Genomic DNA, 14103 nt, shown 5'->3' with positions numbered 1-14103 from the left:
CGAAAGCATCGTGACTCACCTGGCAGTGATTTTCGCGTAATGAGAGAATCCCTGTCACGAGTACCGAAGAAGAAATCACCCAATAGCAAAGAGGACTGGCTCAGATTCCATAGCAACGGAGGCAGAGAGGATTCTGGGAAATGCAGGCGTCCGAAACTGACTTATTTTTTTTTTACAATCAAAGTAGAAACAATCAAAATTGATGGCCATAACATCGTATTGTTGAACTATCAAGCACACGTTAGTGTTCATTTGTTGAGAAAATATTGTGATCTGCAGCGGGCCCACATGTAGTTTTAGCTGGTGCCTTCACCATAGTAGATGTCGATAAGGCTCATGGGTACTGTAGTATTTACTCTTGTATTTGACACACGAAACCGATCGAAAAATCAATATTTCTCAGAAAAAACGGCAACATTTGTAAACGATGGCAGTAGAAAAACTCTGCATTCTCGTAAATTAACAATTTTGTACCGCTGACGATGGTTTACAACAATCATGCAGAATATTAAACAAATAAAAAAGGATAAACATCTCCTGATTAAATGTTGAGTAAAGTAGCGTTTAAAGTGTAATCAATTAATGACAAATAAAGTAAAACAACACAGCTCCCTGGTATATACTATTGCAATACATTAGATTAAATTCGTGCTTATAAACACGAAAAAAATAATAGGAAAAAAACCGTGATGCAGGCACGAAAAAAACTTCCTTTTGAAATACATTAGATTGAAAGTCGTTCTGACTGGCACGAAAAAAGGGGAAAATCGTGTCCATGGACACGAATCAATAGATTAAATTACACGAACTGCCTTGAGACTGGGTCCTATCTTAATTAAACATACAGCAAATATACAGTCATTTTAATGTAGAGCATATAACTTAAAGAGAGAGAAAGTCGATATACCGCTTTAGACAAGGGATTCTGCCCCACGAAAATGTAGTCACCGCACCAATGTAACAGCCGCACGCTACTGCAAAATACACATTTGAACCATAAAATCAATCGCCTAAAACATACTTTGCAGCGCAGGCATGAATACCCCCATTTCGCCAAAATCCAAAGATGAGGGATTTGGATTCAAATATCGCGGACGACCCTTCTACGTTGTCATGCGACGAATTGGGGGATACCCTCAACGTCAGCTTATGGACGTGAGGGGGAATGACCAACTGTGCGTGATCGAAAATAATAAAATATCCTACGTTAATTAAGGCATGTTTTAAACAAACAGCAAATACAGCCCTGTAAATATGTCATTTTATTGTATACCAAATATATCTATATAAAAAAGAGAGAGAGAAAAGTCGTGATACACCGATTCAGACAAGGGTTTCCGCTCCACGAAAATGTTTGGTCACCGCATCAATAGTAACCGTTTATGCGCCGCACGCTTGTGCAAAATGCACATTTGCAGCATAAAATCAATCGTCTAAAACCATATTGCGCAGGCAAACCGATAAACCCATTTCGTCAAAATTCAAAGATGAGGGGTTTGCATTCAAATCTATAGGACGACCCTCTACGTTTTCAAGCGACGAATAGGGGGTACCCTCAACGTCGGCTATGAACGTGAGGGGGTCATGACCAAACGGCAGTATGTGACGAATAGGGTGTGAGACTGTGTTGAAATACCACATAAATGTGAATTTTGATTAAAGAAAAAAATTGTTCAATCATATATCAATACACATAAAGTGATGTTTAGTTAAATCTTCAGCAATCACTAGAGACAATGGCAAAAACTTTATAACAGTACGAATAAAGCAGCAAATGCTGTTGCCACAACACTAAAATTTGATTCACAACGCAGACAAAACATGCTTAAGTTTCCCAGCAGTTATTAAAGGTGATGCAGACAGGCTCCTCTGTTCATGAACATGTAACGTCTGTCACCCCTATGTGATATCTGCTCCCAGTGTCCAGGTACAAGACTACAGCCTTGCCGGAGCCTTTCCCCAACTATCAAGTGATCAAAGCCCTAATGTATAACAATACAACAATCAGCCAGTTTGATATCAGGTTAATCTAGCACCAGGAATGGAAGGATTTGTAATCTGGTGTGTCTAAGAGTTTTGTAAATGTGTTACTGCTAATGTTGTATGACTGCATGTTTTGGTAATAGAGGCATGCAGACATCTGTGCCTGTAAAGTATGTTTTATAACAGCAGTAAGAAAAGACAAAATATGAATATGAAAGAAAAAATAGAAAAAGACTAGTTCCCTTAAGTTAACAATTCTGAATATTTTTGATATCTAAACTTGCATGCTATTTTAGAAAATAACATTTAATTTACTTTTATTTTACTCTACAAGATTATTTCTTAACAACAGTCAAATTTTGCATAAAAACTGCGTGTGTGGCTATAATTCATCATGTTTTGTATGTTAACAGGTTAATGGGCTTTGATCCAATTCATTTGTTAAGCATTACCTTATAAAAGTGTCCAACACTGACAGATTAATTGAAAGACAAATACAAACTTTTGCAAACTTTTTTGTAGAAAGCAATGATGAAAGAGACAAGGTTTAAATCAAATCTACGGAGTGATATTTGACAACAACCAAAATCATTTTACTACTTGTATTATTGCATTATGATCAATCAGTTTGTTGCAAGCCTCTCTATCCATGTAGGCAAGACCCACCTGGCTGAAATATTAAACTGAAATTAAAAGTCAAATAAATAAACAATATCGAATTAATCTAGTATGACCAGTGCAAACACTGTTAACTATGTCAGCATTGTATTTGTTTGTTTAACATAACATTTAGCAGTGCCCCTATTCAGGTACCAGGGACACACGCCTGTATGGTGTTTCTGAACGCTTTCATCTGTATTATGAACCACAGCCCTCTGCAATTTCAGGACATTAGGATTCTAATGATTGACTTCCAAAAATACAAACATCAAACGCCACAGAACAGTCAGGTTTGGCCTATCTCGACGGGGAAGCCACTGTGACAGTACGCGAAGGGAGGTCGTTCTTAATTCTCCATAACAAAAGTACAAAGGCCAGTCGGAGACCAAAGACAATTTAACACCTCCCTCCGTCCGCGCGCCCAGGCGGCGCCTCGACGGATAGACCGCGTCTCTCATTAGGACAAGATGGGACGACCTGAAAGATGCAGAGGTGAGGGAGGGGGTGGACAGCGACTACAAAAACAACTCATCTTACCGCTCATAAACGAACTTGGCTGGATAGACAAGCGGTGAGGAGAGCTGATTTCTTTTTGGGGCCTGTTCTTGGGCCGCTTTGTGCAAAATGAAAAGCTTGTGAAAATCGGCTTGGGAAATATTTGGATTACTAGCAGTGGACTACAGAGAAAGTGAAAATCGACAGTAAAATGTGTAAGTAAAATTTCCTTATTTTAACATCGGTTTATGAACAGGAATGTTGACATTTTCAAAAAATGCGCAGCTGCTCCCAGCGCGCATTATGTTTTGCTATATGCCTATTTACTTAAGTAACATCCTGTAAAAATATTTACCATAGTTTTACTTATGGCATTTATAGAAAAAACACAGTAACCACAAACCCTCACTACAGTGACTATAGTTTAATCATTATATTTTTAGTAAAACTATAATAACACAAAAAAATTAATTCGCCCAAAAAATGGTTTGGTAAATGATGGTGCTGCTACCCTGTGGTAAATCTGACCTGGGCAAATCTGGTTTAATAAACAAGTAAATATTTTATTATTTATGAGCAGCTGCTGGATTTTTTACGAGCTAAAAGTTAACTTGGGGAAATGCATGCAATTTGTTAAAAACAGCTAGTTGAACTTGAAAAAGGCTATAAAGTCAATGATGGCATCATGTTTAATTTTTCAGTAGCAGAAGGCAGGGAGTCTCCAGTGTCTACTGTTGTTCAGGCTGACAGTGACCAGGGAGAGGAAGATTGCCCTCGCATTTCATTGCTGAACGGAATAGACCAAAGTCGGCGTCATCGGACCGCGTTCACACGGGAGCAGTTGAATCGCCTCGAGCAAGAATACTGCAAAGAAAGTTACGTGTCCAGACCCAGACGATGTGAACTGGCTGCTGCGCTGAACTTACCCGAGACCACAATAAAGGTAATTCACCGTGTAGTTTCATCAACGATTCAACTTTCCTGCACAAAACGTTTCCCTTGCATTTAAAGTGCATTTAATGTTTAAGTTTTGAATAAAAGTTACTCACAAAATAATTTTTCTGACTGACTACAACCTAAACATACTGGGTGGTAAAATATGGCCAACTGTTTGTTTAAATTAACTTTGAAAATGTCCACATATGACCAAATCAGGGGTTGGAACAAGCAAACATTTTGGTTTGAGACAACTCTGGTTAATTAAAACAAAACAGTTGGGTTGAAACAACCTAACATTGCTTTTAGTGTAAATCTGTTAAGATTAAGAAAAGATTACTGAACTAAGGTTTTTATTTCATCTTCTTGAGTGGGACTGAGGATTACAGACAAAAAAGCAATGCATTCTAGAAAATTATGGGTTGTTTTAACCCACAGTTAAAGCAGGCCAGGTTTATTTGTAACTCATAGTTGTGTAAATATTGGACAGAATCATCTCTTGAGTTTAAACCCAACATTTTTTTTAATGTAAAGAGAGAGCAATATCTCTGTCCCTGTTTATTTTACACAGTTAACTAAGCTCACCAACATTTAGTGCTTTAGTTAAACCCTAACCTGTCCATCATATCCACCACAGGTCTGGTTTCAGAACAGAAGAATGAAGGACAAGAGGCAACGTCACAGCCTACACTGGCCAAATCCACTGGACCCAAACATGTGTGCATTTATGGTAAATCAGGCAGCCTCTGGACTGCCCTACCCACTGTTACCCCACATACCCCTTCATCTGTACTCTCATCTGAGCATGGGTAGCCTCTCCAGTTACTCAAACCCTTATGTTGCCACCACAAGGCATGTGGACAGTCTGCACCTCCCATCCTCGTCTTACCCTTGGCTAGGTGGACTTCCACAGCCGGCAATGTACTCCCATGCTCAGACAATGCACCATCCTGTGGCATGCCCTTGTCCCCACTGCCTCCACTGGAGACCAGAACAAATGCTTAAAGCCAGAGCGGGGGCCAACCTGGGGTTACGCAACTCAAAACCTTTTGCAGTGCTTCAGGATAATAGCAAAGAGGTGTCTTTGCCTCAGTAAAGGGGATGCCACGTTGTATTTCAACCCAGTATCACAAAATTACGTATTAGTCGCGTAGATTTGTGGGTCTTTTCCGTGGCGCTGACACGTTTTTTCGCCTTTTGCGTGAACATGTCACGTATTTCGTGTCATTGTTACGTATTTGTTACTCAACTGTTTGTCCTATTTTCTTACCATTGTCACTTTGGTTTAGGGTTAGATTTACATAAAATGACATCCGTACCCAACTATAACCCTAATGACAGGCGACAATGGTTTAAAAATGATAAAATATAAAAAATAAATCATGATAAAAAGGTATAAACCAATACTTAAAGTGACATCAAACACCAAATCTAACCCTAAACCGAAACGACAATGGTTTGAAGATGGAGCAAAACAATTGAGTAACAAATACGTGACTGTGACACGTAAACAGAAAAAAGGAAAAACGTGTCAGTGTTCCGGAAAAGACTCACAAATTTACGTGACTATAGGTACATTATTTTATGATACAGGGTTGTGTATTTATGTATCCGTACAGTTAAAGATTTGAAATTTAGAATCACTGGAGAAGTGTGTAGGTCATATTTGTTATTTTCCTGAATATCTTACTGTGCTGTTGACCGTTGTGCCTTCTTAAAATACATCACTGTTTGTTTATAAACATTTTTATCTGCCATTGCAGTTTTTGCACCTGAACAGTGTGGTAGATTTGCCTGTGTAAATATATGTTTTCAAAAATATATATGACAAATTTGAGTATTAAAAATATTTATGGAAAAATTATCATAGTTGTTTCTTTTTGTGGTATTCTTTGGAAGCTGAATAAAATTGTTTAGTGTTAAATGCACTAAAATCAAAACAAATACCCTGGCTGTGAATGTTACACAGACTTCTGTCATTTACTTTGGTTATTGGTTTAACATTGGTTTAACAATCTGCAAACCAAACAGCACTTTAATCTAAAAGACCACTTATTAAATAACAGACACAAAGCTCCTGTCATTATATTCTATGCTAGACACAACTTGCTGAATTATGATGTATAGAAAATCTAAAAACAAACAGTCTTTGGCCAGACAAAACATCAACAGGTGAATGTCTGAGACACCTGAAATTCACAGAATGCAAGACTCCGTGTAAAACTTAAAAAGACTAAACTTGTTTTTCAAATGATAGAAAATGAACAACTTATCTGTACTTATTTCATTTATTTGACCAGACATATGGCTAATGAGCTGTTACTAGTTTCCAATTAAATAATGCCACATAACCCCAATATGAAGTTTAAGTCATAGTTTACAAAGAAAAACACTTGAAATACATCAACTTGTGCATACACTGCATTAGAAAGTAATGGCTGTTAAGAAGTGATCTGAGTTTATGTGAACTGAAGCACCTGTCGAGTATCCAGGTGTGGTGGCTTATTTCACCTCCACCTGCTACAGGTGATTTCCAGTTGAAGGGCATCTAAACCTGTGTCTGAGCGAAAAGAAACTGTTCTCTGCTGTGTTATAAAACTCCAAATAATAGGCAGAATTCATTTTATTTATTTCGTAAATAGAGATGCACTGTGAAAAATAAAGCACAGGTACAAATATGTAATTTTAAACTTCCAATATGTAATATTGAAGTACTAATATGCACTCTTTGGGTACAAAGGTGTACCTTTTTGAAAGGTTACTGTCCCAGTGACATTATTGTGTTTTTGAATTTGTAGGAATTGATGCTATATTAATTAGCACAGAAAATCTATAAATTTCCACTTTAATAGGCCTTAAATACATTTAATGCCAACAAATGTTTTCATGTTTACAGGTATAAACAACTGTATCGATGCAGATGCACAGATCATTAGAGATCAACAGTCAGTATCCACAGTCTGAGTTTGACAATAACTCAATGGGTGATGTCTGCAGTAAGCTAAGCAATAGGTGGGAAATGACAGTAAAACACGAGTGAATTGTGAGTGATGTGGTAAATTGGAACAGACTGTATGGTCTCCTTAATGGTGACTGTGGGAAGACTGACTGAGCACACAGTAGCAGATCGTCTTTTGTCTAGAGAGCTCACTGTCGTGTGATTTTTACAACTTCCTGCTCTTAACACTCCAACCCGGCCCTCAGGGAGTCAAAGGTGGACAGGCTGACATAACTGCATGTTCTCCATAAATCTGTTTCATTCAGACTCAGAAATATGTTAAGCATATAATAGTTCGATGATGCCAAAAGGTTTTGCTTCTTATGTCTTATAATGCACATGATGTAATGTAAGGAGTAAACATTCAGACTTGTTTTGTGTGCCACAGAGTAGAACTTTCAAGGAACTAGAAACATGTAGGCTTTTACAAACAGGGAAGAAAGGAATGATGCCTAAAGCACAATGTATATAACGATACACAGTTCACCCAAAGAAACAGAGGTATAGGCTTTATAAGTAACACATAATTATGTCAACTAATTGCATTAATAAAAAACCCACAACATTAGCAACACAAGTCGCACAAGAATGTAATACCGTATATTTCCCTCCCATCTCAGTCACTTGCATCACAATCACTAGTCTAACCTTGCTTTCTTTTTTCTTTGAAAGAAACGGCTATGTATTAGAGAAAACTATTTACTAAAGTGGTAACACTTCGCTGATAAACAAAAAAAAATGTTTTTTAACACTTTTGAAAAGAAAGAAAAGGAAAAACCACACACAAGCAAAAAGATCAAGATCAATAAATTGTTTCTTAAAGGGATAGTTCACCCAATAATAAACGTCCTGTCATCAATTACCTTCAAATTGTTACAGACCTGTATAAATGTCTTTGTTTTGCTGAACACAGGGAGATACTTCGTTCAAAGTTTGTTTCTGAGCACCACTGACTTCCATAGTATTTGTTTTTTCTACTATGAAAGTCAATGGTGCTTCTGTTTTCTGTTTCATTACAAATATACAGAATTTTAATTTTGGTGTGAACTTTTCCTTTAAGCATAATAAAACGCTGCACTGTAAAAATCTTTTACTGCCTTAATTTTTTGTTGAATCAACTCAGATTTACAAGTCATGTCAACTTACTATTATTTATCTTGACAAGAGATGAGTTGCTACAACTTATAATGTGTATTTGAAAAAGGTCAGCTTCATTTTATAAGTTAAAACAACTCACCTGTAGATATAACAGCTCATCAAGATCAAGTCAAGATAAATAATAGTAAGTTGAAATGACTTGTAAATCTGAAAAATTTAAGGCAGCAAATATTTGTTTACAGTGTGTTGATGTTAATTATACAGTCACATATGTACCTCTGAAGTTCCAACATGCACCCTTTAGGTACAATCGTGTTTTTTTAAGGGTACCACCCTAGTGACAGCATGTAGTATAGGGGCATTCTCTGTTCTCAATATCCTACATTGTTCTCCGTTTAGGAACTGCAATGGCAGAAAATTTGTTCTAGTTTCTCATAGCATTCCTGACAAAATAGTTTATAGAGTAAGTTATGACATACAGTAAGGTTAATTTCTGGGGGAATCTTTTTAATTGGGATGGTTCAGAGGTGCTGGTCGAGAACTCATCAGCTTATCTAAATGTGAAGTATGTAACACTACAGTAGGACTTCTTTTTTCGAGGGCGCACAATGCGAAGTTCGTCACAAACATGTATGTAGCCCATCATGCCGTAATTTCAAAATACACTCACCTAAAGGATTATTAGAAACACCTTACTAATACTGTGTTTGACCCCCTTTCGCCTTCAGAACTGCCTTAATTCTGGCTTTGATTCAACAAGGTGCTGAAAGCATTCTTTAAAAATGTTGGCCCATATTGATAGGATAACATCTTGCAGTTGATGGAGATTGTGGGATGCACACCCAGAGCACGAAGCTCCCGTTCCACCACATCCCAAAGATGCTATATTGGGTTGAGATCTGGTGACTGTGGGGGCCATTTTAGTACAGTGAACTCATTGTCATGTTCAAGAAACTAATTTGAAATGTTTCAAGCTTTGTGACATGGTGCATTATCCTGCTGGAAGAGCCATCAGAGGATGGGTACATGGTGGTCATAAAGAGATGGACATGGTCAGAAACAATGCTCAGGTAGGCCGTGGCATTTAAACGATGCCCAATTGACACTACGGGGCCCAAAGTGTGCCAAGAAAACATCCCCCACACCATTTCATCACCACCATCAGCCTGCACAGTGGTAACAAGGCATGATGGATCCATGTTCTCATTCTGTTTACGCCAAATTCTGACTCTATCATCTGAATGTCTCAACAGAAATCGAGACTCATCAGACCAGGCAACATTTTTTCAGTCTTCAACTTTTCAATTTTGGTGAGCTTGTGCAAATTGTAGTCTCTTTTTCCTATTTGTAGTGGAGATGAGTGGTACCCGGTGGGGTCTTCTGCTGTTGTAGCCCATCCGCCTCAAGGTTGTGCGTGTTGTGGCTTCACAAATGCTTTGCTGCATACCTCAGTTGTAACGAGTGTTTATTTCAGTCAAAGTTGCTCTTCTATCAGCTTGAATCAGTCGGCCCATTCTCCTCTGATCTTTAGAATCAACAAGGCATTTTCGCCCACAGGACTGCTGCATACTTTATGTTTTTCCCTTTTCACATCATTCTTTGTAAACCCTAGAAATGATTGTGCGTGAAAATCCCAGTAACTGATCAGATTACTCTGTCCGTCTGGCACCAACAACCATGCCACGCTCAAAATTGCTTAAATCACATTTCTTTCCCAATCTGACATTCAGTTTGGAGTTCAGGAGATTGTCTTGACCATGACCACACCCCTAAATGCATTGAAGCAACTGGAATGTGATTGGTTGATTAGATAATTGCATTAATAAGAAATTGAACAGGTGTTCCTAAATATCCTTTAGGTGAGTGTATGTGTTCGGCACGTCAAGTGATCCTATGTGCATCATGTGTCTTGTCAAAATAAGTGCCTGCTTCAGACACGTCTAAAGGGTTTATGATAAAAGAGACGCTCACGTTTGCCAGATACTCGCATAATCTCATGTGTAATCAGAGTTTACTGTTAATGGAGTGTCTTGCGTGTATTTTTTGAATGTGAGCGTTTCTTTTATCATAAATGTTTTGATGCGTGTGCATCAGGCACATATTTTGACAAAACACGTGATGCTCATGGTACATGACGCAACAAACACATATTTTGAAAAAGCAAGCAACACACATGACACTCCGAATACTTATTTTGAATTAGCGCCCCTCGGAAGAGCAGTCACGAGCCCCACTGACTACAGTATGTTTACTTCAAGAAGCCCTGTGCAACAAGAAAGAGAAAAGTAGATTGCATAAAATATGTTGTAACCTATTTTACGCACTAAATGATGAATCATAACACCACATAATTCTGCACTAAAACGAGAAATTTTATTTTTATGTATTAGATCCACTTCAATTACCCATGATGTAAAATTTTACTGTTTTACCTTTATTGAAGACAGACCTCCATTCCTAAAACTATTAAAAATCAATTCTAAAGTAAAATATGTAATAATTTAAACAAAGAATGAAACATAACCCATAAAATTCTTTATTAGTATTGCAAACAAAAACTTTTTACCATTTTTATCAAAAATGATGGTTTTACAGTTTCACCATAACACAGATTGGATGCAAAAATGCACACAGATCCTGATGATGACAGCCTGCACACTTAACCTTCAGTAGACAAATAACTATTCAACAAACTATTCAAACAGCCTTCAATGCCAGAAGTGAACACCCACATAAACTGCAACAGTTGAGCAATTTAACAGTAGTTATGGTTAAAGTAATTAACGCCTAAAGTGAATATGCAACATGCACATAAAGTGAATAGCATGCAAAATTAAGCCCTAAAGCAATGCAACCTCATTTAACTTACTGAGTTATTGAGCAGTATTTATTATAGAGCCCTGGTGTGTGGTATGTACTGAATGTTGCAACATTTACTCTCTTTGAAACTCTTTTACAGCTCTCCCCCGCTGGCCCTAATTTATACATTTAAAAACATAACACAGAGCGAGCGAGACACACACATGCGCGCACACACACACAGAGAACAAATACAAACATGCCATAAAGGCAAAAGCATTTATTCATTTATTAAATGCACTCAAACCATACCACAATACAGACAGGATTACAGACAGGCTTACACATTCGACTATTAAAAACTGCACATATAACTTTAGGTTACATAGTTCTAAAATACAGTTTTAGGTCTAATTGTGTTCTTCTTATGAGAAGGGTCCTGTTCTTTCTGTGTTTTTGAAGCTTTGATTGTGTTTACAGTGCGCAATATAACATGTTCATGTTTCAAATGTAAAAAACCGCAGTATTTTTCACATATTTTCTTATCTGTATAGCGCTGTTTTCACTGGCTGATTAATATCAAAACAAAACAACAAGGCTGCAATAACACTACTACAATATTTTTGGGGATATTTAGGCTATTTGGCCCTTCATGAAATAAAGGAACAAAAGTTGGTGGTACCATTTCAAAAAGAACACCCTTGTACCTGGAGAATGCATATACACTGTAAAAAGTGAAAGCTAAAATTGCTTTAATTTCTAACCCCTAAAAAAGTCAAAATTTTCCCTTAAAATTTTTACTTAAAGTGAAAAAAATTCAGTAAAAAAATTTAACATTTTAGGCAGTATCAGTTAAAGTAATGAAGTAAGTTGATCCAACTTTTACTTTTTACAGTGTAGTACCTCAAAGGTATATATTAGTACCAAATGTATAAATATTTGCACCTAAATCATACATATTAGGACCTTTAAAATGTTGCTGTCCCAGTAACAGCGTTTTTACTATTTCATTAGCTCAGCTTGCTTTACATTTAATCATTTAGCAAATGCTTTTGTCCAAAGCGACTTACAAATGAAGTGAACAATAGATGCAATTATAGCAACACAAGAACAGCAATACATAAGTGCACTGGCAATAGTCTCATCAAGTCTAACACAGTATAGACGGTTTCATCGGACGCACGTGATACACGTCTGGATCCTAACCTTACTTCCGGTTTCGTTTTTTTTAAAGGTCTGACTAGTTGCTAAACTGATCTCTTGAACAAATGCCTCGTCGAAAATAACAAATGTTTTGGTTTTCTAGGTAATCCATGTGTTGTTTTATTGCTTGTTATATAAATAAACTACGTTTAAAGGACTTTGTTGTTATTTATTCTTAGCGGATTTTACCGGAAGTTACGTGCAGCTGCTTGTTTATGTTGTTACTGCTGAAACGGTCTATACATAGCCAAGGGTTGGTTAGGTTTTTTGTAGGAATGTACAGATACAGATCAAGAAAACAGAAAGAAAGAAAGATAATGAGTCATGTATTAGAAAATGAGGTAATGGTGGAAGAGATGGGTTTTAAGACGATTTTTAAAGACAGCTAGAGAGTCAGCAGATTGTGTTGCTACCGGCAGATTATTTCACAGATGTGGAAGAGCTCCAGAGAAGGTACGTGATAGTAATTTTTTTTTGCCCTTTTTGAGATGGCACCACAAGCCGTCGCTTGGTGATCAAGAAGGTACGCAATGCTGTATGAGCAAGCAAAGGTAAGGGGGTGCTGATCCAGTGGTGGTTTTAAAGGCCAGGCACAGAGCTTTGAATTTGATGCGAGCTGCTATAGAGAGCCAGTGTAACTTGACAAAGAGAGGAGTGACGTGCGCCTTCTTTGGCTCATTGAAGTTGCACCACCTCTACTGCAGTGACATCATCATAAAAACGAATACCAACAAATGCTTAACACATGAATGGTGTTCTTAATTCTCGGCATGTGGATGTTTTTCACCTCTTAAAGGGAGATTGGGAACTTGTACAACATAGCACAGATGGCAACATCACTTAGTATTCTCGACGGCACACAAGGGTAAGCTAATCTTGAATTTAGCAATGTCGCTATAAGTGACACTCCTTTCTGACCAATCAGTGATCTGCAGTGTTACACTTCACATTTTATTATCAGTACAGCTCCCTTAGAACCTAAACCGAAGTGGTACTAAAGAAAGTATCGGATACTAGGTACAGTACACAGAGAACACCCCCACCCCCCCAAAATAAGCTGTACTGAACCGTACCAGATCACACAACCTGATGGAAAAGCACCATTTGATGAAAATTTGTCCTCTTTCCTTTTTTTCTTTTTGCTTTAATCTCTTGCAAGGCTGGTTTATGGCACAATTGCTCACATGTATGCAGACATTCCACTGGATCAGGGTTGCCAGGTCCAAGAAAAATTTCCAGCCCAATGACAACTTAAAACCCGCCCAAAAGAAATGAAAACTAGCCCAATTTTTACATTTGTCCAATCACAGTTGAAACCTCCGGGATAACAACAAAGGCTCTAAAATAAACTCTTACTATTGCTTTTAATGTACTTTACATGCAGAAGAAAATTTTCTTAATGCACTTACGGTGCTCTATTTTCACAAAAAAATCTACTTTAGTACTTCTTAAGATTATCTTAAGTACATCTTAGTGTACCCAACCGTGCTATATTGAGACAGTATGAACTCTGCCCTTTTAACATACTATCTACATATTTAAAATGTTCTATTTAACTTGAAAAGATCATACAAAGATGGGTTCACGTGGTCTGTAAATATCCTCTCAGTATAGACGTATCTCCTTACGTAAGGTAATTTCTTGTTCCTGACGTGATATTAAGAGCAAAAAGCGCCCCTCCACTCACTTTTCCACTGACTTCCTGACGCTGCAGATGTCCTTGGGTTGACATGTATTGCTTATGGCATTAATGCACATTAGGAAAATAAAGAACGTTCATTTTATAAGTCTACAGATAAACATTTTCGTGGCCGCGGCACATTATAAAACTAGCCCAAAAAACCGCAACCCGCAGCTCCGAATTTTTTCCCGCAACTGTATTTTCAAAATAGCCCAATTGTGCGGGAAAACCGCAAACCTGGCAACACTGC

At 37.5% G+C, this 14103-nt stretch overlaps 1 protein-coding gene across 2 annotated transcripts; it reads left to right on the top strand.

Moving 5' to 3' along the window:
* The first annotated feature begins 2788 nt into the window (after positions 1–2788).
* eve1 (even-skipped-like1) lies at positions 2789–5938 on the top strand. 2 transcript variants are annotated; one of them, XM_055180423.2, is made up of 3 exons: positions 2789–3353; positions 3843–4081; positions 4712–5938. In XM_055180423.2, the coding sequence occupies exons 1-3, from the start codon at positions 3350–3352 to the stop codon at positions 5168–5170; spliced, it is 702 nt and encodes a 233-aa protein (XP_055036398.2). In that variant the 5' UTR covers positions 2789–3349; the 3' UTR covers positions 5171–5938. The 2 variants fall into 2 exon arrangements, with proteins under 2 accessions (XP_055036398.2, XP_055036390.2); XM_055180415.2 differs by having other exon boundaries at positions 2794–3353; positions 3840–4081.
* The last annotated feature ends 8165 nt before the right edge of the window (positions 5939–14103 follow it).

Source organism: Misgurnus anguillicaudatus, chromosome 19, assembly GCF_027580225.2.
Source record: "Misgurnus anguillicaudatus chromosome 19, ASM2758022v2, whole genome shotgun sequence".
NCBI lineage: Eukaryota > Metazoa > Chordata > Actinopteri > Cypriniformes > Cobitidae > Misgurnus > Misgurnus anguillicaudatus.
This window is presented reverse-complemented; position numbering and strand designations above follow the sequence as displayed.

Bases quoted from the DNA above. Each gene is read 5' to 3' on its own strand.
- eve1 (XM_055180415.2), top strand. The intron at 4,082-4,711 runs GTAATTCACCGT...TATCCACCACAG, and splicing joins TACCCGAGACCACAATAAAG to GTCTGGTTTCAGAACAGAAG.